Source organism: Olea europaea, unplaced genomic scaffold (genome assembly GCF_002742605.1).
Source record: "Olea europaea var. sylvestris unplaced genomic scaffold, O_europaea_v1 scaffold1497, whole genome shotgun sequence".
NCBI lineage: Eukaryota > Viridiplantae > Streptophyta > Magnoliopsida > Lamiales > Oleaceae > Olea > Olea europaea.
In genome coordinates this window covers 94,394-118,232 of record NW_019232539.1, presented here as the reverse complement: position 1 = coordinate 118,232, position 23,839 = coordinate 94,394, and the positions used below count along the sequence as shown (strand labels likewise).

At 33.4% G+C, this 23,839-nt stretch overlaps 1 protein-coding gene across 1 annotated transcript; it reads left to right on the top strand.

Moving 5' to 3' along the window:
* The first annotated feature begins 22,725 nt into the window (after window positions 1-22,725).
* On the top strand, window positions 22,726-23,453 carry LOC111376364 (ATP-dependent RNA helicase mak5-like). The gene is made up of 2 exons (XM_022999319.1): window positions 22,726-23,036; window positions 23,138-23,453. Exons 1-2 carry the CDS (start codon window positions 22,821-22,823, stop codon window positions 23,312-23,314), a joined length of 393 nt encoding a protein of 130 aa, XP_022855087.1. The 5' UTR covers window positions 22,726-22,820; the 3' UTR covers window positions 23,315-23,453.
* The last annotated feature ends 386 nt before the right edge of the window (window positions 23,454-23,839 follow it).

Genomic DNA, 23,839 nt, shown 5'->3' with positions numbered 1-23,839 from the left:
TGCTCAATCAACTCTTTATTGATGATTTCCTGTCTCATCATCTCGAGTAGGGCATCATAGGTGATGGGATCTTGATTTTGCACGTCCCTCCAGAACAGGGTGTTCATGTTCAGACCTCCTCTCAATGCAGATAATACCTCACGGTCGGTGACTTGCACACAATATGTCATCTCATCGGTGAAACGTGATAGGAAGTTCTTTAGGGACTCTCCATGTGCCTGTCTCATGTCTTGGAGACGTTGGATGGGGGCCTCTCTCTCTTTGCTCACAGCAAACCTCTTCAAGAAGGTCATCTTGAATTCGGGCCAACTTCTTATGCTCCCAGGTGGTAACCTACTGTACCAAATTTCAGCTGCTCCGCTAAGTGTTAAGTGGAAAGCTCTGCCTTTCACAGCTGGAGTGGTGCCCCCTAGGCTCATGTGAGTTTTGTAAGCATTCAGGTGCTTCTCTGGGTCACCTCTTCCGTCATACTTTGGTATTTTTGGCATAATATAGTGGTTCGGGACCTGGACGCTCCTTAGTTCCCTAGAAAATGACAAGTTTTGATCATCATCGTCCAAGTCACAGGACCTCTGCTACTCATCAGAATCGTTTTCTTCAGCCTCATACCTCGATTGTTGGTGAGAGGTTCCGGGACAATTTCTAGCCTCTTCCTTCCTCCTTTGGCGCCTATTTCTCGGCGGAGCAACACGGGGGGCATTTTCATGCCTTTCCTCCGGCTGTTGAGGCATTGGAGGTGGAGGCGGTGGCCTTGTCCAAATCTCGTGATGCTGTTGTTGTCTGAGCCTCGATTCAAGGGAGCTGATTCTGTCAAATACACTACCTGACCTCTTATATCTTTGCTCTTGCTCATACGGAGGTGGAAAGTTATCATGGTGAAAAGAGGCCTCGGTAGGTCGGCCAGAAGCGTAGTTGGAGGAAACGTCAACTTTTACTTCCCTTTCAAATGGGCTTACACCTCGGCTATAGTCTGACGAAGTAGCCCTATGGCTTTGAACTTCATTTTCTTGCTAGTATTGCCCTTGAGGGGCGTATGGAGGAATAGGGAAGCCTCCCTAGCCCTGCATTTGGGCCATAAGTTCCCTCATAGCCATGTTTTGGCTAGCAATGTCTCTCATATTGACTGCCATGGTAGCCATTTCTCTTGACAGCTGGGTCGTCGCACGCATTCCACCTCTTCGGTGGTTATGATGGGGTCTATGCCGAGCTGCTGGTTGAGGGAGCACATTAGCATTTTCTCTTACTCTCCTGGGGGTGTATCTTCGTTCGAACTCATTTTCCTTATGTTTTACCCTTCAAATTTTTGCTAAGTCGTGGGGCTTCCTCTTGTTCTTTTTCAAGAACAAATCCTTTTTCAAGGGGGATGCCCAAATGTTCCTCTTTAACAAGCTTCCACCACAAGGTTGTTTGTGGTTATGGTATGACTTCCCACAGATGGTGCCAATCTGTTGACCCCAATAAATGTTGCCAACAGATACCGGACCCACCCGCGCACACGTGAGCGAACGTCCAACACGCTAAGACACGTAGATGGTCTAAAAAGGACAAATCAAGGGTGCGGGAGTAGCTCAACGACATGAGACGAGAACGTTCAAAATCCGGCAAAATGATCGTAGACCGATTGTACAATAATTACCAATCGATGTTTGGAAATGTACATCTAAATATGTATAAACTCGTTTGTATTGCAATATAATAAGAAAGAGAGAGTTGAGTAAATTATGGTTTCTTGTATTAATACTTGCATTAGCCTTTGTATGGGGTACATGGGGGAGTATTTATAGTGTCACAGGTTAGATCGTGACCTTTGGTTCAAGGCACACGTGGCCTCATCCGGTTAGTTTACATGTCAAATTGTTGGCTGATCAGCCGCACCTAGCCTGTTATACATTTATTGATTGGCAGAGCCGCCTCTACTAGTGACAAGACTTAACATTTACACTCATGACAAACGTCCTATCAATCATTCAAGTAAGATCTTTGTGCAGAAGATCTCTTGGGAGATGTGTCTATGGAAGATGTTGCTTTGTGCTTCGGATGCTGTCACCTCGGCTAAGGAGCTTAGACAAACAGGGTCTCGTCCACCTTCAAAGGGCCTTGGCATATGGGCTTCGGAAGTTCCTCATGAGGCAAGGAAAAATGGGCCTCGGTTTGTGGGCCTCGACTATGCAAATAACCTCAAATTGAGTGCCACGTGGTTAGGCATGAGCTGATTGTTGGCCCCGGTGGGTTGCCCAAGTGTGCGAACACGTAACAAAGGAACTTGTAAAAATTCTCTCAATTTAAAGGAACGCCGTTTCCTCTCAAAGTTGTTGGTAAAAAGGATAGGTGTGGTTTAGCATGTAGGGTTTTGTTTTATTTGGGCCCATTTAGTTCTCTTAAGTATATAGCCCACATAGTTTTTATTTTTGTGGAAATTACAAGGAACCCTAGTATTAAAATCCTTAATTCTAAAATTAGATTGGAACTTTCACATTTCATAAATAAGATTTTTTATTTTAATTAAAAAAATTTTAAAATAAATATTTATTCTAAATATATATAAACACAAACCTAATCAAAATTTAATTCCCACAATCGTCTCTCTCTCTCTCTCTACAATCTCCTCCAACCCAGTCGCCTCTCCTGTTGTCGCCATTGTCTTGGGAATCACCTGCGAATCACCAACCTCGATCCATTATCGAACGCTGCAGGGACGCCATCCATCCACCGAAAGATGTAGGGCCACTGCGAACCTCTCACTTTCATCCCCTTTTCTCTTCCTGTTTGCGTGTTGGTGTTGATGGTGGCGAAGTGGTTGTTGGAGGAGTTTATAACGGACCGGCGGTGGTTGGTGTTGATGGTGTGTGGCAATCTGTGACCATGTGTATGTGCGTGGGTGTGTTGATGTGTGTGCGACGACGATGGCGTGATGCCGCGATGGCGTGTGTGCGATTTGTGACCGTGGTGTTGGACTTGTTGGTCTGCGTGAGGCTGCGGTGTTGGCGTTGATGGTGTTTGGCGATCTATGACTGTGTGTATGTGCGTGGGTGTGTTGGTGTGTGTGCGGCGATGGTGACGTGTGTGCGGCGACGATGGGTTGATGTTGGTGATCTGCACGACTATGGTGACGATGGTGGTTGTGGGGGATTGGTTTTTGTGACAAATAATTGGATAAGTGGCTGTGACTATGATTCACAATTTGGAGTCATAGTTGGTTGCGGTTGCGGTTGTGGTTGTGATGGTGCGATTTGGTTGATTGTGACTAATAATCGGACATGTGACCTGAAAATTGTGACTCACAATTGACGAAGCTGTAATTGCGAACAATTTATTAAATAATTTGTAATGAGTAAATGAGTTTGTGACCAATAAATTTTTTGCATTTGTGACCGATGAAAAATTTGTGACCTATAAAATTTTTTGATTCGTGATCGAAAAATATTTATTGACTTATAAAATTTTCGATTTGTGGTCGAGAAATAAGTTGCGACAAATAATTTGATAAATTGTGACTAAAAATTAATTTGTGACTAATTAATTAGATAATTGTGATTTGTGACCAAAAACTGCAAGCTAAATATATTCAATTAATAAAATATATGTTTAATAAATTAATTTATAAATAAAATTTAAAAAAATCCGATTTTTGAAAGTTTAAACCTTTGTTCTTAATTTTGAAATGAGGTATACTTACCTTCTTAGAAATGAAATTTTCCCTTTATTTTATGTTTAGCTGCATTTGGGTCCCTTTAATATAAATTAGATGTGAAATGAGTATTAAAATTATTATTAAAAGTTAAATAATGAATATTGAAAATATTCTTTAATTAATATAAAATTTTACCAGAATATATATCAATATATAAGTTTTGAAATTATTTATATTATATTTGGTTCGACCATCTAACCCTCGACCTTTTCACCTTTTTGGGTCGATTTTCAAAACATTGAAGTAGATTGATGGAGAATGTATAATTAAAAACTAACGAAAAGTTTTAAATTTATGTGTAATATTATTTTATTGAAAAATTCGTGGTTGAAAAGATAAAAGAGAAAAATAAATTTTAGAAATATTGGGGATCAAACAAGGGCTAAATGTTTTTTAACCATTTTGTGATGAGAAGTGCATAATACATGTAATTGTGATCATATACTAACGCCTCTTTTGACAAAACTCTGACAATGTTTTTTCATTATTTTAATTGATTAAATTTCAATTTTAATCACACATTTTATAAAACTTATAATTTTTATCAATTTTTCATTTAAACATGTTATTAATTTTTATTAAAATATGCTTTTATTAAAAGCTCCGTCACATAAGCCGTATCTGGACTTAGCAATGCATTGATTTATTTCAAAACAATAGTCTTTAAGCATTTGTTTGTATTTATTAAATATATAGTTTTTTCAATTTTTTGCTCATCAAGAATATAGAAGATAGTCCTTATAGTTAACCTTAAATGCGGACGACATTTTTTTTCCTTTTTTATGCATTATTGCTATTGATAATAAGCATTTTCTAAAAAAATGTAAAATTTATATCTAAAGAGTACTGATAAATGGGAATATAAATTTTTCAAAATGTTTTATGGTTCTACGTCTTCATATCATAATACGCCATTGTCAAATATAGTTTATTTATAAAAAATGTAATTTCTTGAAGCACAATGTTATAAAACTATATACTTTTTCTTAAAAAAATAAAGTTAGAGCCAATTAGCTAGTTGAACTCAAATGTAACAATGTGATATCTTACTGATTTAGTTGATTTGGGCTTTTGCTTGGGGTTCATTCAGCAATCGAAGGTTTAATAGGGCTACATTGAGTCACTTCGAGCCTGCTTATACGTGGATTCTAACATGTCTTAGACTCCAAGTACATATGTTTGTGGGCCATATCCAGTTTCTTCATTGGAAATCGACATTAATAGCAAACAAGGCCAATATATAATTCTTCACACTTCTTAGAGCACTAGTGAGAATATCATATGGGGCATCATGGAATGTTAACGAGCAGAGCCGAAGCTTGAAACTCGAGTTCGACTGGAGTAAAAATGGTTCCAACTTTTTTTTTTTGCTTGAGTTCTACCAAAAAATCTAAGCTCGACCTAAACTTGAGCTCAGGCTTTATCGAGCCAAGCCGAACTTAGTCGGCTCTTTTTTTTTTTTTTTTTTTTTTTTTTTTTTTTTAATTCGTGACAATTTTAACATATTTTAAAGAATTTAAAATTTTTGCAATTTATACGAATTATAAATTAATTTAAAGTTACAATCCTCCTCTTTTTTTATTTTTCTTTTTTTTAAACTAAAAAATTCATATTTATTGTAAAAAAAATATAACCGTTTCAACTAAATTTGAAATTCAAATTTTACGATTGACATAAAGCAACTACATCGCTGCATTAAGGCAGCAGCGTAGCAGGCAGCTACGTTTGCTGCCTTAAATTGGCTGCTGTATAGGTGGCTATATAAGCCACCTGCTAAAGCAACAAAAAAGTTGCCTTAAATGCTACCTTAAGCAGACAACTAGTTTTCTCATAATTTTTTTCATCTAAGGCTCGGCTTACAGGTCGGGCTGTGTAGCTCGAGCGACACTTCAAAATGAGGCTCAATCCTTTCGAGCCACGAGTTGACAAACCAAATTTACAACCCTAGGTACGTGTAATCGATTATTACCGTGCAATTGAACCGATGTATCCAGTTTGTCGACACTTCAAAATGAGGCTTGATCCCTTCAAGCCACGAGCCAACAAGCTAAATTTACAACGTTAGGTGCATGTAATCGATTATTCGACTATCACTATGCAATCAAATCGATGGATCCACTTTGCCAACACTTCAAAATGAGGTTCGAAGGGGCCGACAAGCCAAGTTTACCACCCTGGGTGCATGTAATCGATTATTCGACTATCACCATGCCATCGAACCGATGGATCAAGTTTTTGATTTTATTGGCTCAATCAATAAATCCAATTCGAGTTTCAGAATGTAGTTCATAATATATTATTTATTTGTCATTATTTTCTTTAAGAAAATGGATGACAACTTTTGACTTAGAGCAATCTGAAAAATCGTAACTCTTTCTTTTTCATAATTTCATCTCATCTAAGATGCCAACTTCAAAGAAGTCTTTAGCACTTTATAAGGAACGAAGGATGATGAAAGTCTAGGACTAACATTTTATTAGATTAATAATTTACAAGCAATATATGTTGCTTCGAGTTTTAATTGCATCATATTATCAAACTATGCATTTATTGTCTAGCCACTCATACCTAAATGGCTGTATCAATAATTAATTTGAACAAATTAAGAATGTAATGAAAGAACAATGAAATATGTTACAACAATAAAAGAACCTCCAATAGTGTTCGTTTATTTTATGAGCAAGACTATTTAAGGTAGCTCGCTAGGTTAAACTGAAACATTTATGCTGCATATTTTTTGGATTGGGAACAATAGACTCTAGATCAAATTTTTCGTCATCAAATGTTTCTATTTTTGATTTTGGAAGAAAATTTGGAGCAATAGCCGTTATGTTGCTATCATGATCGATGGTTATACACTTGATGCTTTTTGATGCAATATTGTCCGTTTGATATACCTTTTTAAAGCTTTTTATTTTGGCATAAGTTGAGTACTCCTTTTCATTTCTTTGCTTTTCCCCATAGCACTGTATATAACCCTAATACTAGTATTGCGGCTCCTATCACACTGAAAAGAATATACAAAAAATTAGTATCCATATTTGAAGCAAGATTTTTTGTTATTTGGCTATAATTAAATTGCGACAGGACAAATATGTACCTTCACAGGTATAATTTTTTGTTGAAAAGTAAAGACCCAACAAGCTCAACGACTGCAATCGTTAGAGAGTAAAAAAGAGTCACAAAGAGTGGTCCTCTCATTTGAACGCAGCACATGAAGTATACAAAATTAGTCCTGATGCCACAATTCCCTACATGTATAGGCACTTAATAAGATAATGCAAAAATTAATTTATTAAAAACTCAAATTTGTTCTAGCTAGTTGATACCTAAAAGTATACTATTTGATTGAAAACGTTTTGATGAAGATCGGATAAAAGAATTATCACTTTCGACGATTGAACTTGACTTTTTTTTTTTTTTTTTAATCCAGATTGGAATAGATAGGTTTTTAATGGTGTACAGGTGCAAGAGCAAATCTGCACAATAGTGCATAATTAGTCATATTTAGATGCACGTCGGTGGAGTGTACGACAATCGATATATTGTGTACCAAAATTTGTATCATACATACTATGTAAGTTATTGAGAAGTCTGAGGTTTTAGCCCAGCTTTATTGGTTCCAGTCTCTTTCTATTGAAAGAGCATATAAAAAAGCTTGAATCGTCCCCATTACTGATACGAGAGCAGTACTAAAAAAATGACAAGGATATACCTTACTCATTTTGGCTTGTTGTCATCACAAAAGAATGTCATAAGTTTCATAACAGAATTTAAATTTTTATTCTTAATAATTTATAAGTATTTTGTAAATTTTACCTGAGCAATCAAAGAAAATGCAACAGAGACACAACTAGCGAGTGCAAACAAAGGACCTCATACCTAATTTATGGGCATTTTGTGGGATGCTGTTACGTGTCTAGCCTGATTTTTGTTATTTTTTAGAAGGTCTAAATGGGTCGATCATATATTAATTTCGCACCCTTTGTGAAAAATCAGAAGCACTACCCCTCCTATGCTCAAGAATGTTCCCACTTCTTGTGTTTTGCCTTCTTTTGTGTTTAACTCTAGTTTCTCCAGTATAATTACAATCATATACACAATTTTTCAATTGTAATTTACTTAACAAAGAAAAAAATTTCTAAATTTGTATCAATAAAAAAACATAAATGTTATTATAGTTAATATTCAATATCATTATTTACCAACACACCTGAAAAGTATCGCGAGGATGATATGTTGTGGCGGGAACAAGATTGGCCATAGCTGCAACGAATGTGGTTGAGGTTAAAGCTATGCTCTCTACGTATAAATTTTGGTTCATTTATCCCCTGTAGTTTAATGGAAGATTAATGTAGATTATTATGATAATACAATATATGAAATAATTAACATATTTTAATAGCATGACAAAGACATTTTAGAACCGACGAAAACCTAAGAAACACCGACACAAACATGAGTGCACCGACACAAACATGGGTGCACCGACAGGAACACTAGCACATTGACACATGTTGGACATGTCAAAGCTATTTTTCAAAAATGTATCGACACGATACGTTACTGACACATCGATTAAAATAATTTTTTAATTCTTTACTTGATGTTTATTAATATTTTGATTTATTTTTTATGTCAAAGAAAAGAGTTTGAGTAAGAAGAATTTTCTCTTGAAATGAAACCTAAATCTTTTTGTAATTGGAATGAGTTGTGTAAGTTTGTATTCCAAAGAATTGGAAAAATAATAATATAGTTGTTATAAAAGTTTTTCACTATTTGAAATTAGCATTTGACTTAACGTGCAAATCTTGTATGATTAAGTAAAAGAGGAAATTATACAGATACAAGATATTTCAACTTCACTGTGCAAAAATTAAGTGTCAAGATTTTTTAATTAGAATTCGGGTATTTTATTAATAATTAAATATTACATACCCTAACTAATTCCATACTAATCCAAAATCATTTTTCTTTTCCCATTCATCTTTGTCCATCTTTCCCCACACCCCTCACCATCCTAAATCGACGACTAGCAACCATCGTGGGCCATGACAGGCGCATCATCGACGACAAGCTTGATCTCTCTCTCTCTCTCTCTCTCTCTCTCTCTCTCTGTGATGCAGTGCGTATTGTTTCTGTGGTTCGATCTCTCTCTCTCATTATATTCTGCCTTTGTCTCTCCATTAGTGTGATCTGATGACGGAGGTGGTGGTGTGATTTGGTGGTGTTGGCGACGACGAGGATAAAAGTGGTGGTGGGTTTGGGATTTTCGATTGGGTGGTGGTTGTGGTGTGGTGATGTTTGTGTTGGTGACGACAGGGATGGAAGTGGTTGCAGGTTTGGAATTTTTTTTGTTGGCTGATGGTTATGAAGTGGTGGCTTTGTATAGGACTCACTGTGGTGACTTTGTATACGATATGATCCCCATCAAATACAAGATTAGACCCTCTACAGTGATTTTGTATAGGTTCGCCATACAATGTTTAGAAGTTGTTTTGAGGAGGTTTATGTATGTGTGCCAAATGTTTATACTTGGACCTCTGTAAAATGTGAGGAGCATCACACCACCTAAGCAGGTTAGGATACCCATCACCTTTGCTATACCAGCTTTTGTATTCAATCCCAATTTCTCTAGCCTGAATTATATATTTATTTAAATTTTAATCAGAAAATTTTCGATCATTTTGATAAGAAAGTGCATAAGTATATTTACCTCAAGATTACGGCTATAACAAATGTAATGACAGGAATAAGATTGTTCATTGCTGAAGCAAAAGTTGTGAAAGTCATTGCCATGCTTTTTAAGTAAAGATTTTGATTGAGTGATCCCTTGCATATGAAAAGTGTATTGATTATTGCTCCAAACTATTAAATAAAGTCCGTCATCATGGTCCAAGAATTACTTTCACTGAAATCGGGAATTTTTTAAATCTTCTCACAAAGATTATATTATCCAAAATTAGAGTCCATGGCTTCCAACACCACCAAAGAAGAACAAAATTGAATTACACTGCCTCAAGATTATAGATGATCCAATTTTAAAACCTGAAATTGAATATTAGTTTGTTATGTCTCACAAAATTTCAAAACTTTCACTGGCCAAAATTGTGAGACTGAGAGAAACACTTATAGTTGCAAGACCAAAAGGCAATGCAAGTACAGAGCCAACTTGAACTATATTAGGGAGGCTATGAAGAGGAGTTTTAGAATGTTGTAAGCCAATGTGGAAAAAAAAATTGCATAGGACAACATTCTAGAATATTTTATGTATGGAAAAGGTTATAGGTACGACAATCCATAGGAAATTCTTGTACACTTCTGTAATGTATACGGATGAACTATCCAGGGCCAATATGTCCACCATTGAATAGAATTGACCTCTAGAAGTATCAATAGGAGACATAAATTTGTAAGTAGGCCCTATAGGAATTAAGTTCTGAAACCCTCTTGAGTAATATCCTCCCATTTAGCTTCTGTCAATCACAAAAAAACCTATATAATTTTTAATTTAGGTGATGTTTGTTGTCGATTTTATATCTCTCAAGTGTACGAACTATAACAAGTAGTAAAATGAAACTTTTGAGTCCGAATTATCGTTTCTCATGAGGACTATATTTTAATACTCAGTTTATTATTTCTAATTTCTATTTGATGAAAATATATAAGAACAATGATTGGTTATGACCTTAAATCTAACTACCTAACAATACGTAGATACATACAAAGAATTATTGAGAATGAAATAATAATGGATATTAGGGCGGAACAATTTCACCTATTAATCACCTTTAAGTTTTAAATCGAGATTCATAAAATCTAAGGTTGTATTCGGTCGAATTCTCCTATTGTATTCAATTTACCCCTCTCGAGTTCGCATTGATCCTATTTAACAATTTGAATTCCATATCTCTATGCAAATCAAATTTAGTTAAACGAAATAATAGTTTTAAGAATTCATTTATGACCGTAGTAATTAATATAAGTATCTCTACACGTTATATTAATTTACCAGATTTTAATATGTGGTCTAAAAGAATCCGAATCTTTACGTAATTATTGTTTACGAAATCATTGAATAATTGAGCAGAAAAATCAAAGCATTAAAAACATTATTAAAATCCACACATAAAATATAAAAGAACAATAACTCAAATAAAAGAAATAAAGGTCCCAAATCAGTTACATTGTTCGCCCTAAAATTTAAATTTATCTATGCATAGTGATAGAAGAAAAACAAGAAATTGTGGAAGACATCACCGGGAATTGAAGGAACGTAATTAAATTTTCAAATTGATTCTACCGTCTTTTTCCCCTTCGCGTGCCTTTGCCTTTTTTCTGCAACTTTCGATTTCTGCGTAAATCTCCCCCTATTAATGGCAGGCGACAACGTGTGTATGCATGATTAATTTTAGCTTCAATGTTTGACTCTTCAAAGCTGCCCTCCGTTTCCAGCTTCTGTTTTTCTCCAATTTCAGCCGCAATACCGTGTTTTTCTCTCTATCCTAGCCTCCAAAGTGTGTATAAAATATAGTAAGGGATCCCCCTCAATTTCCATGCATGTCTTTCTTTATAATAAAGGTAGCCGTCCCCTTTTAATGTCTCTCTATCCCCCCCACCCTCAAATTTCAACTGGCAACACGTATATATATTCTCCCCAACTTAGCAGCCCTAAATTTCACTTTAAAAAGGACTTTAATTCATACATGCGTGTCTCAAGAGGTCCAATCAGTTACCAATTGAAGCCATTAATACTTAAATTATTCTTCAAGTCCTCTATCTTTTAAGATAATGCAGTTCAATCCTCGAGTCCTTTTATTCTTGCAACCAATGTCTTCTTTGATTCAATTCAAGTCCTTCACTTTCCAAAATATGAAATTTGATCTCCAAATTCTTCAGTCTTTGATCCATTGTTTGGATCAACTATTGAATTGTTACAACTTGGTCGCAAATTTTTGCATTTCGCTCTTTTTTCGGGTTTTCCTCTCGTTTCTTCCACTCTCTTGTACCAATATTGACTTCTACTTATTCAACACCAATTGAAACAATTTAGACCATAATTTATCAGAGAAACACTAAATATAATCGTTTTAAAGCCTCGAATAAGTGTATAAAATACACTTATCAAGTTAATGTGGGTGAAGTGCATATTTCAGCTTCGAATATATACAAATATAACCAATCAAGACCATATTTCAATCCTAAACAGACTAACCAATATTATCGATATCAACCATTCTCGAATAAGTACTACTTCTTTATAAATTAATATCAATTTACAAACTAGTAATGAACTATTTCAATAGAAGTGCAATATACTCAAAATTTTACTGGATATATAATGAATGTTCAACTGGCTAAAGAAGTTTATCACAAAGAACGTCCAAAACTATCGTACATCTTAAGTGTGCCATGGAAAACAAATATACTTAAGAATTTCATATTGTACTCAATGCTTGGCAAATGTATAAACTACAACACTTCTATCACGTAAAGCAATTGAGAAGGCATTAAAAACCTATCAGTTCCAATCTGGACAAAAAAAGTCATGTTCAATCGTCGATAGTGATAACTCTTTTAATCCGATCTTCATAAAAATGCTTTCAATCAAATAGTATACTTCTAGGCATCAACTAGCTATAACAAATTTGTGTTTTTAGTAAATTAAGTTTTGTATTATCTTATTAAGTGCCTATACGTGTAGGGAATTGTGGCTTCAGGACTAATTTGGGTATGCCTCGTGCTACGTTCAAATGAGAGGACCACTCTTTGTGTCCCTTTTTTATTCTCTAATGCTAGCAGTCATTCCATTTGTTGGGTCTTTACTTTTTGAAGAAAAATTACACTTGGGAATGTACATATTTTTTCTGTTGCAATTTAATTATTGCCAAATAACAAAAAATATTGCGTTCAAATATGGATGCTAATTTTTTGTATATTCTTTTCAGTGTGATAGGAGCTGCGATAGTAGTGCTAGGGTTATATATAGTGCTATGGGGAAAAAGCAAAGAAATGAAAAGGAGTACTCAACTTATGCCAAAATAAAAAGCTTTAAAAAGGTAGATCAAACGGACAATATTGCATTAGAAAGCATCAAGAGTATAACTATTGATCATGATAACAACATAATGGCTATTACACCTGATTTTCTTCCAGAAACAAAAATAGAAACATTTGATGATAAAAAGTGGATCTAGAGTCTAGCGTACCCAATCCAAAAATGTGAAGCACAAATGTTTCAATTTAACCTAGCGAGCTACCTTAAATAGTATTGTTCATAAAATGATCGAACACTACTGGAGGTTCTTTTATTGTTGTAATATATTTCGTTGTTCTTTCAGTAAATCTAGTTATACTAGCATGTTTCATTGATTATTTGCTAATTACATTCTTAATTTGTTCAATTAATTGTTGATACAGCCATTTTGGTACGAGTGGCTAGACAATAAATGCATAATTTGATAATATGATGCAATTAAAACTCGAAGCAACATATATTGCTTGTAAATTATTAATCTAATAAAATTTTAGGCTTAGACTTTCATCATCCCTCGTTCCTTATAAAGTACTAAAGACTTCTTCGAAGTTGGCATCTTAGATGAGATGAAATTATGAAAAAGAAAGAGTTACGATTTTTCATATTGCTCTAAGTCAAGAGTTGTCATCTATTTTCTTAAAGAGAATAATGACAAATAAATAATATATTATGAACTATATTCTGAAACTCGAATTGGATCTATCGATTGAGCCAATAAAATCAAAAACTGTATCCATCGATTTGATTGCATGGTGATAATCGAATAATCGATTACATGCACCCATGGTTGTAAATTTGGCTTGTTGGCTCGTGACTCGAAGGGATCGAGCCTCATTTTGAAGTGTTGGCAAAGTGGATCCATCAGTTCGATTGCATGGTGATAGTCGAATAATCGATTACATGAACCTAAAGTTGTAAATTTGGCTTGTCGGCTCGTGGCTCGAAGGGATCGAGCCTATTTTGAAGTGTCGACAAACTGGATCCATCGGTTCAATTGCACAGTGATAATCGATTACACATACCTAGGGTTGTAAATTTGGTTTGTCAGCTCGTGGCTCAAAGGGATCGAGTCTCATTTTGAAGTGTCAACTCGAGCCTGAGCTCAAGCCACACTGCCCGACCTGTAGGCCGAGCCTTAGATGAAAAAAATTATAAGAAAAATGAATGTCTGCTTAATGTGGCATCTAAGGCAACTATTTTGTTGCTTTAACAGGTGAATTATATAGTCACCTATATAGCAGCCAGTTTAAGGCAGCTAACGTAGCTGCCTGCTACACTGCTGCCCCATACGATGTTCTCACTAGTGCCATAAGAAGTGTGAAGAATTATATATTGGCCTTGTTTGCTATTTATGTCGATTTCCAATGAAGCAACTGGAGATGACCCACGAACATATGCACTTGGAGTCTAAGACATGTTAAAATCCACGTATAAGCAGGCTCAAAGTGACTCAATGTTCCCTATTATGCTTCAATTGCTGAACGAACCCCGAGCTAAAGCCTAAATCAACTAAATCAGTAACATATCGCATTGTTACATTTGAGTTCAGCTAGCTAATTGACTCTAACTTTATTTGTTTGACAAAAAGTATATAGTTTTACAACATTGTGCTTCAAGAAATTATATTTTTTTATAAATAAACTATATTTGACAATGGCGTATATACGATTATGATATGTAGACGTAGAACCATAAAACATTTTGATAAATTTATATTCCCATTTATCAGTACTCTTTAAAGATAAATTTCACATTTTTTTTAGAAAATGCTTATTATCAATAGCAAGAATGCATAAAAAGGAAAAAAAAAAAATCGTCCGTATTTAAGGTTAACTATATGGACTATCTTCTATATTCTAGATGAGTAGAAAATTGAAAAAACTATATATTTAACAGGTACAAAAAAATGCTTAATGACTGTTGTTTTGAAATAAATCAATGCATTGCTAAGTCCATTTACAGCTTATGTGACAGACCTTTCAATAAATGTATTTAGCTGTAAATTATACCTCTTTTGACATTTTATTTTTAGTGTGCAATTTGACTAAAAATGATATTTACCATGCTTAAATTATTGGAACAATTTCTCGAGGATTTCCTGGTCCACGTTTAAAATGTTTTTAAGGTTTGACCAATGATTGCACAAACTCAAGAAAGAGCACAATTAACACTAATTTTTAAAATGAAATTAGACATTACATGAAAAATAATTAAAAGGTGAATATAATTAGACATTACATGTATAATTATATACCAAATTAATTGTGACAACTGTGATATAATAATTAATTTTCTAATATTTCTTTCTACCAAACATATTTTCAAGGACTTCGTATTGATTTTATTTCTTGTTTATCTATGATGACTACTCTTGCTTCTTCCAAATTATTGTTTTTTTTTTTTTGCTCTCTAAAAATGTATAAAACTTATAATGAAATCATGAAATTAACTACTTCTATTAAGTGCCCCGATTTTGAAGAAAATAATGCATAAAATCCAAAATAGTAAATACTTAGAAGTTGCGGGTGCTTAGCATCAATTTAGGTGACAACGAATTCTACATTTATTTGTCGATTGGGATACATAATTAGAATTTTGCTACTTGTACATAAAAATTGTAAATAATTGGTTACCAAAAATGTTGTGGATGGAAAAAATTTGATAAAAAAAATTAGCTATGTTTTAAACTGGCAAATAATAGAGTGTCATGTGGATATTATGTAACCACATATGTAAACCTTGATGTACATGTAGCAAGGTCCGAATAATTATATGCAGGGTTATGCCACTTCGATAGAAATGTGGTTGACAGATGGAGTGACGTAATGTTAGTTGGCAAGATGTGATATGATAAAAAAACTAGCAGTGCTTAAAACAGACCAATAATGAAGTGCCGTCTTTTATTGTGTTAATAATTACGTCACCGTAGCAAAATTCTTATATGCGTCACAGGTGATACTCAACTACTAATGCAGTGTTGGGATGTATTTTGAAAATTTAATTTGACTCAATTGACAATAAATTAGTAGAGTCATAGTCACCTAAATTAGTATTGCAATAACGCTTAAATTTTATTCTAAGAAGATATAAATAAAAATATAAGGCATATGAGGTCAATAACTCGTTCTATATTGCAATTAAATAGGAAGAAGACAAATTATTTTGAGAAATGTGGTGAATTACATGATCTAAAAATCAAATTAAAGAGCGTGACTTAATCTTCCACGTGCGCAAACGTAAGAAATGTGAACTAGTCCACGTTTCCTAAGAATTTGCATTGTTCAAGATTCAGGATTAACTGTCACTCTTATGTGGGTACTGATATGTAAGTGCAAGTATGTTGTGAACTTTGGGTTCTTTTATCCATTTCAATCTCGGTTGATCTTTTCTTATTCCCAAGCAAGAACTCAGAAATTCTGAATTTATATTTATTTCTCTCCAGATTTTTTTAATTTTGTTCTTGGTAGATTTATTTGCTTTTGTGGTATGGAGTTTGACTGAAAAATCCTCTATATGTTTCTTCATGGTATATTTAAAATTTATATTTCTGGGATGGGAGTTTGAATGAAAAATCCTCAAATCGCTCAAAGGGTTTTCAAGTTACTTTTTGGAAAATTTATTTACATTTTTTTGGGTTGGGAATTTTGATTGAAAAATCCTTTATTTCTCAAGTGGCTTTAATTGGGTTTGGGGTTTGGCTGAAAAAATATGAATAAATGGGGGAAGATATGGAACTTGATACACGGGATTGAAGGCAACATTACTGATGGCGGTGGTGCAAACTATATTTACTGGAGTTAATATAATATATAAATTGGCATCCGACGATGGAATGAACTTGCCTGTTTTGGTGGGCTACAAATTTATGTTTGGTGTTGCTTTTATGGTTCCCGTTATATTGATCATCGAAAGGTTCTAATGAATCTTTGTTTTGATTTTTAGAGTATTAAAATTTGTCCAAGTCTTGCACAATAGTGCATAATTAGTCATATTTTGGCTTGTTGTCATCAAAAAAGAATGTCCCAAGTTTCATAACAAAATTTAAATTATTATTCTTAATAATCTATAAGTATTTTGTAAGGTTTACCTGAACTATAAAAAAAATGCAACATGCGAACAAAGGACCTAATACCTTATTTATGGGCATTGTGGAATGCTGCCACATGTCCAACCCGATTTTTGTTATTTTTTAGAAGGTCTAAATGGGTCGATCATGTATTAATTTCGCACCCCTTGTAAAAAATCAGAAGCACTGCCCCTTCTATGCTCAAGAATCTTCCAATTACTTTTGCTTTGTCTGGCTTTGTGTTTAACCCTAATTTCTCCAGCATAATTACAATAATACACGCAATTTTTCAACTGTAATTTACATAAAAAAGAAAAAATTCTAAATTTGTATCAATAAAAAAAATATAAAATATTATTATAATTAATATTCAATATCATTATTTACCAACGCACCTGAAAAGTATCGCGAGAATGATATGTTGTGGTGGGAACGAGATTGGCCATAGCTGCAACGAACGTTGTTGAGGTTAAAGCTATGCTCTCTGCGTATAGATTTCGATTCATTTATCCCCTGCAATTTAATGGAAGATTATAATGATAATATAGTATATGAACTAATTAACATATTTTAATAGCATGACAAAGACATTAGACAACCGACGAAAACCTAAGAAGCACCGACACAAACATGAGTGCACCGACACGAACACGAGTGCACCGATAGGAACACGAGTGATCAACAAAATACGTGTCAGACACATTGACACATGTTGGACACGTCGACACTATCGACACGATATGTTGCCGACACATCGATTAAAATATTTTTTTAATTTTTTTACTTAATGTTTATTAATATTTTGATTTATTTTTTATGTCAAAGAAAAGAGTTTGAGTAAGAATAGTTTTCTCTTGAAATGGAACCTAAATCATTCTGTAATTAGAATGTATTGTGTAAGTTTGTATTCCAAAGAATTGGTAAAATAATAATATAGTTGTTATAAAAGTTTTTCACTATTTGGAATTAACATTTGATTTAACGTGCAATTCTTGTATGACTAAATAAAAGAGGAAATTGCACATACAGATATTTCAACTTCACTGTTCAAAAGTTAGGTGTCTAGATTTTTTTAATCAGAATTCGGGTATTTTGTTAATAATTGAATATTACAAGATTTTTTGTTATTTGGCGATAATTAAATTGCGAAGGAAAAAATATGTACCTTCCCAAGTGTAATTTTTTGTCAAAAATTAAAGACCCAACAAGTGCAACGACTGCAAGCATTAGAGAATAAAAAAAGTGACACAAAGAGTGGTCCTCTCATTTGAACGCAGCACATGAGGCATACCCAAATTAGTCCTGAAATCACAATTCCCTACACGTATAGGCACTTAATAAGATAATGCAAAAATTAATTTACTAAAAACGCAAATTTGTTCTAGCTAGTAGATGCCTAGAAGTATACTCTTTGATCAATAGCATTTTGATGAAGATCAAATTAAGAGAGTTATTACTTTCGACGATTGAACTTGACTTTTTTTTGTTCAGATTGGAACTGATAGGTTTTTAATGTAGTACGGGTGCATGAGCCAATCTTGCACAATAGTACATAATTAGTCATATTCAAATGCACATTGGTAGAGTGTACGATAGTCGATATATTGTGTACCGAAGTTATTTATATCATACATACTATGTATGTTGCATTGAGAAGTCTAAGTCTCAGCCCAGCTTTCATTGGTTCTAGTCTCTTTCTATTGAAAGAGCATATAAAAAAGCTCGAATCGTCCCCATTATTGATACGAAAACAATACTAGAAAAATGACAAAAATATACCTTACTCATTTTGGCATGTTGTCATCCCAAAAGAATGTCCTAAGTTTCATAACAAAATTTAAATTATTATTCTTAATAATTTATAAGTATTTTGTAAGGTTTACTTGAAGAATAAAAAAAAAATGCAACAGAGACACAACTAGCGAGTGCGAACAAAGGACCCAATACCTAATTTATGGGCATTTTGTGGGATGCTGTCACGTGTCCAATCCGATTTTTGTTATTTTTTAGAAGGTCTAAATGGGTTGATCATTTATTAATTTCGCACCCCTTGTAAAAAATCAGAGGCATTACCCCTCCTATGCTCAAGAATGTTCCCCCTACTTTTGCTTTGCCTATCTTTGTGTTTAAGCCTAATTTCTCCAGCATAATTACAATCATACACACAATTTTTCAATTGTAATTTACATAACAAAGAAAAAAAATTCTAAATTTGTATCAATAAAAAAATATAAAATATTATTATAATTAATATTCAATATTATTATTTACCAACACACCTGAAAAGTATCGTGAGAATGATATGTTGTGGCGAGAACGATATTGGCCATCGATTTTGCTAGTAGTACATCGAGGTGTACCTAGTAGTGTACACCCCACTCACATGGATGAGGGACCCACTCGAATAAAATATCATTTCTTTCACATGGGTCCCACACCCATGTGAGTGTGGTGTACACCATTCGATACACCACATTATGTACTACTAGACAAATTCATTGGCCATAGCTGTAACGAACGTGGTTGAGGTTAAAGCTATGCTCTCTGCGTATAGATTTTGGTTCATTTATCCCCTACAGTTTAATGGAAGATTAATGTAGATTATAATGATAATACAATATATGAAATAATTAACATAATTTAATAGCATGACAAAGACATTTGACAACCAACGAAAATCTAAGAAGCACCGACACAAACATGGGTGCACCGACAGGAATACGAGTGGTCGACACGATACGTGTCGAACACATTGACACGTGTTGGATATGTAGACGCTAGTTTTCAAAAAATGTATAGGTTCTCCACACGATGCTTAGATGTTGTTTTGAGGAGGTTTATGTATGTGTGCCAAATGTTTATGTTTGGACCTCTGTAAAATGTGAGGAGCATCACTCCACCTAAGCATGTTAGGGTCCTCATCACCTTTGCTATACCAGCTTTAGTATTCAATCCCAATTTCTCTAGCTTGAATAATATATTTACTTAAATTCTGATCAGAAAATTTCGTTCATTTTGATAAGAAAGTGCATAAGTATATTTATCTCAAGATTACGGCTATAACAGATGTAATGGCAGGAATAAGATTGATCATTGCTAAAGCAAGAGTTGCAGAAGTCATTGCCATGCTTTTTAAGTAAAGATTTTGCCCGAGTGATCCCTTGCATATGAAAAGTGTATTGATTATTGCTTTAAATATTAAATAAAGTCCGTTATTATGGTCCAAGAATTACTTTCACTGAAATCGGGAATTTTTTTAATCTTCCCACAAAGATTATATTATCCAAAATTAGAGTCCATGGCTTCCAACCCCACCAAAGAAGAACAAAATTGAATTACATTGCCTCAAGATTCATATTTAGAAAAAATTCCTATATATGCATTTTAGCTTTAGATTTTCAAAATTTTTGTGGGACCATAAACCCTAGATGTGTAGGATCGAAAACAATATGTTACAAATGAAAACAAAATACATTTACATTGAATACAAAGTACCTAAATAAAAGAAGAAAAGAAGACTTGGACAAATTTTAATACTCTGAAAATCAAAACAAAGATTCATTAGAACCTTTCGATGATCAACATAACGGGAACCATAAAAGCAGCACCAAACATAAATTGTAGCCCACCAAAATAAGCAAGTTCATTCCATCGTTGGATGCCAATTTATATACTATATTGACTCCAGTAAATATAGTTTGCACCACTGCCATCAGTAATGTTGCCTTCAATCCCGTGTATCAAGTTGCATATCTTCGCCCATTCATTCATATTTTTTCGGTCAAACCCCAAACCAACTAAAACCCCTTGAGAAATAAAGGATTTTTCAATCAAAATTCCAACCCAAAGATGTAAATAAATTTACCAAGAAGTAACTTAAAAACCCTTTGAGAGATTTGAGGATTTTTCATTCAAACTCCCATCCCAGAAATATAAATTTTAAATCTACCATGAAGAAACATATAGAGGATTTTTCAATCAAACTCCATACCACAAAAGCAGATAAATCTACCAAGAACAAAATATAAAAATCTAGAGAGAAACAAATATAAATTCAAAATTTCTCAGTTCTTGCTTGGGAATAGGAGAAGATCAAACGAGATTGAAATGGATAAAAGAACCCGAAGTTCACAACGTACCTGCACTTACATATCAATACCCACATAACAGTGACTTGGTGATAGTTAATCCTGAATCTTGAACAATCCAAATTCTTAGGAAACGTGGACTCTAGTTCACATTTCTTACGTTTGCGCACGTGTAACATTAAGTTACGCTCTTTAATTTGGTTTTTAGAACATGTAATTCACCACATTTTCTCAAAATGGTTTGTCTTCTTCCTATTTAATTGCAATATGAACGAGTTATTGACCTCATATGCCTTTTATTTTTATTTATACCTTCTTAGAATAAAACTTAAGTGTTATTGCAATACTAATTTAGGTGACTGTAGACTCTACTGATTTATTGTCACTTGAGTCAAATTAAATTTTCAAAATACATCCCAACACTACATTGGTAGTTGAGTATCACCCGTGACGCATGTAAGAATTATGCTACAGTGACATAATTATTGCACTTCATTATTGGACTGTTTTAAGCATTGCCAGTTTTTTCATCATATCGCATCTTGCCAATTAACATTATGTCACTCCATCTGTTAATCACTTTTCTATCGAAGTGGCATAACCCTGCATATAATTATTTAGACATTGCTACATGTACATCAAGGTTTACATAAGTGGTTACATAATATCCACATGACACTTTATCATTTGTCCGTTTAAAACACAACCAATTTTTTATCAAATTTTTTCCATTAACTTCATGATTTCATTATAGGATTTATGCATTTTTAGAGAGAGAGAGAGAGAGAGAAAGAAATAATAATTTGGAAGAAGCAAGAGTAGTCATTATAGATAAACAAGAAATAAAATCAATACAAAGTCCTTGGAAATATGTTTGGTAGAAAGAAATATAAGAAAATTAATTATTATATCCCAGTTGTCTCAATTTATTAATTAAATATATTAAAGTCTTATATTCTTGTTGTCACAATTAATTTGGTATATAATTATACATGTAATGTCTAATTATATTCGCCTTTTAATTATTTTTCATTTTAAAAATTAGGGTTAATTGTGCTCTTTCTTGAGTTTGTGCAATCACTAGTCAAACCTTAAAAAAAAACATTTTAAACGTGGACTAGGAAATCCTCGAGAAATTTTTCCAATAATTTAAAAATGGTAAATATTAGTTTCAATTAAATTGCACACTAAAAATAAATGTAAAAAGAGGTATAATTTACAGCTAAATACATTTATTGGATTGATAACAAAATGCAACTTTACAAAATTAAAAGAATAATTTACACATCACGCTTTTAATATAACGTGATCAGTTTAATCAATCACCATAAAATCGTGTATTCATCTTGTTAAGAGAAAACGTGTTCAAAATTAATGTGTTGAATATAAATTTGATATTTTCAAAAAAATTAATATCGATGGAATTAATGCTCAGCTCGATTAAAACCTCACACTTTCTTGATGCCAAGTTAACTTTTCTTACAATTCAGCAGGTATCTCAATAATTTTAGTAATAATTCGTAAGCTTGGCAGAAACAATAAATTAATCAAACTTCGAGTAAAATGTTTAATTAACCATCGATAGATTAATATTCCAAGATATTTATGGTTAATATTTCTTATTTTTTCCTTAGTAATATGATTCGTTTTTGACCTTTCTTTTTCCAATTCCAATCATCTGACAAGATAATGATTTAAATATAGAAGTTTTGCATTGGAGAAGAAAATTGCTGTTTACCAGTTATTTTCCTTAAATTTTTCTCTGCCATATATAAAATATTGGAGCTTTTTCTACAAATTTTAAGTACTATATATAATCTCAAAAATTTCTCACAATCAACAAAACTTTCAACCATCTCTCTCAAAAATAAAAATAAAAATAAAAAAATAATTCCATAAGAGAGAGAAGGTTGTTCTTTTTTGAGAGATCCAAGAAATATGGGTGCTTGTGCTAGTGTACCCAAGGCAATGAAGGATGAAGCCACCGCTAAACCACTCCCGGAACAACCCAAGGAAGAAAAAACCGCCACCGAGGTTGTGGCGGAGAAATCTGAGAAGGTAGACGCCAAGGTGGAAGAACCGGCCGAAAAGAAACCGGATGGCGTTGATGAGAAGAAAGAAGAAAAAAATGATCTCAAGGTGGTAGAGAAAGAGGTTAGGTTTCTTCTTGATTAGCGTAATTTTTTTCTTATATATTTTTTCAAGAAAATTTTTTGATGAAATTTAATAATTAAAATTAATTTCTAATTTTGCAGAGTGAGGCACCTAAAGAAGAGTCTAAAGAGGAGATCAGCCAATCCAACGTAGTAGAAAAAGAAAATGCCAAAGTTGAGGTGATTTCGGCTTCGGACACTGTGACGTCTAAGCCAGAAAAGAAAGAAGAAACTACTGAAAATCAGAAAAAATCTGAAATTGTCGAGGAAAAGAAGTGATGACTTTAGAACATGGTTTTCCGTTAGCTGATTTCTTAGGGAAACTTAATTCTTTTTTAATGTTTTAAGCGAATGATTGTTGATGTTACAAGATGTTTGTACGTATGATATTTGATTGGTCTATTTTTAAATTTTAATTCATTTTTCTTGTCCTTCCAAAGTTTGATTAAATTAGATGATAATAGGCAATTAAAACCGCATGAAATATCTATGTTATATCCGTTATTTAAACGTGTCTAAGAACTATAATAAGTGGAAAATAAGCAATATTTCTCCATCAATTTAGACTGAATAATCGAGATTGACATGTTGAAATGCTTATAATTTTTGAAGTGATGTTATTACGTTAATCTATCATTTATTCAAGGTGAAGAATTTCATTTAGATGGAGAGTATTTTTATTTTTAAAATTTTAAGATATAAAAATTTTGTTTTTCTTTTATTCCACGAGAATACCTGTCTTAATTTGTTTTCAGGATTAACTGTCACTCTTATGTGGGTACTGATATGTAAATGCAGGTATGT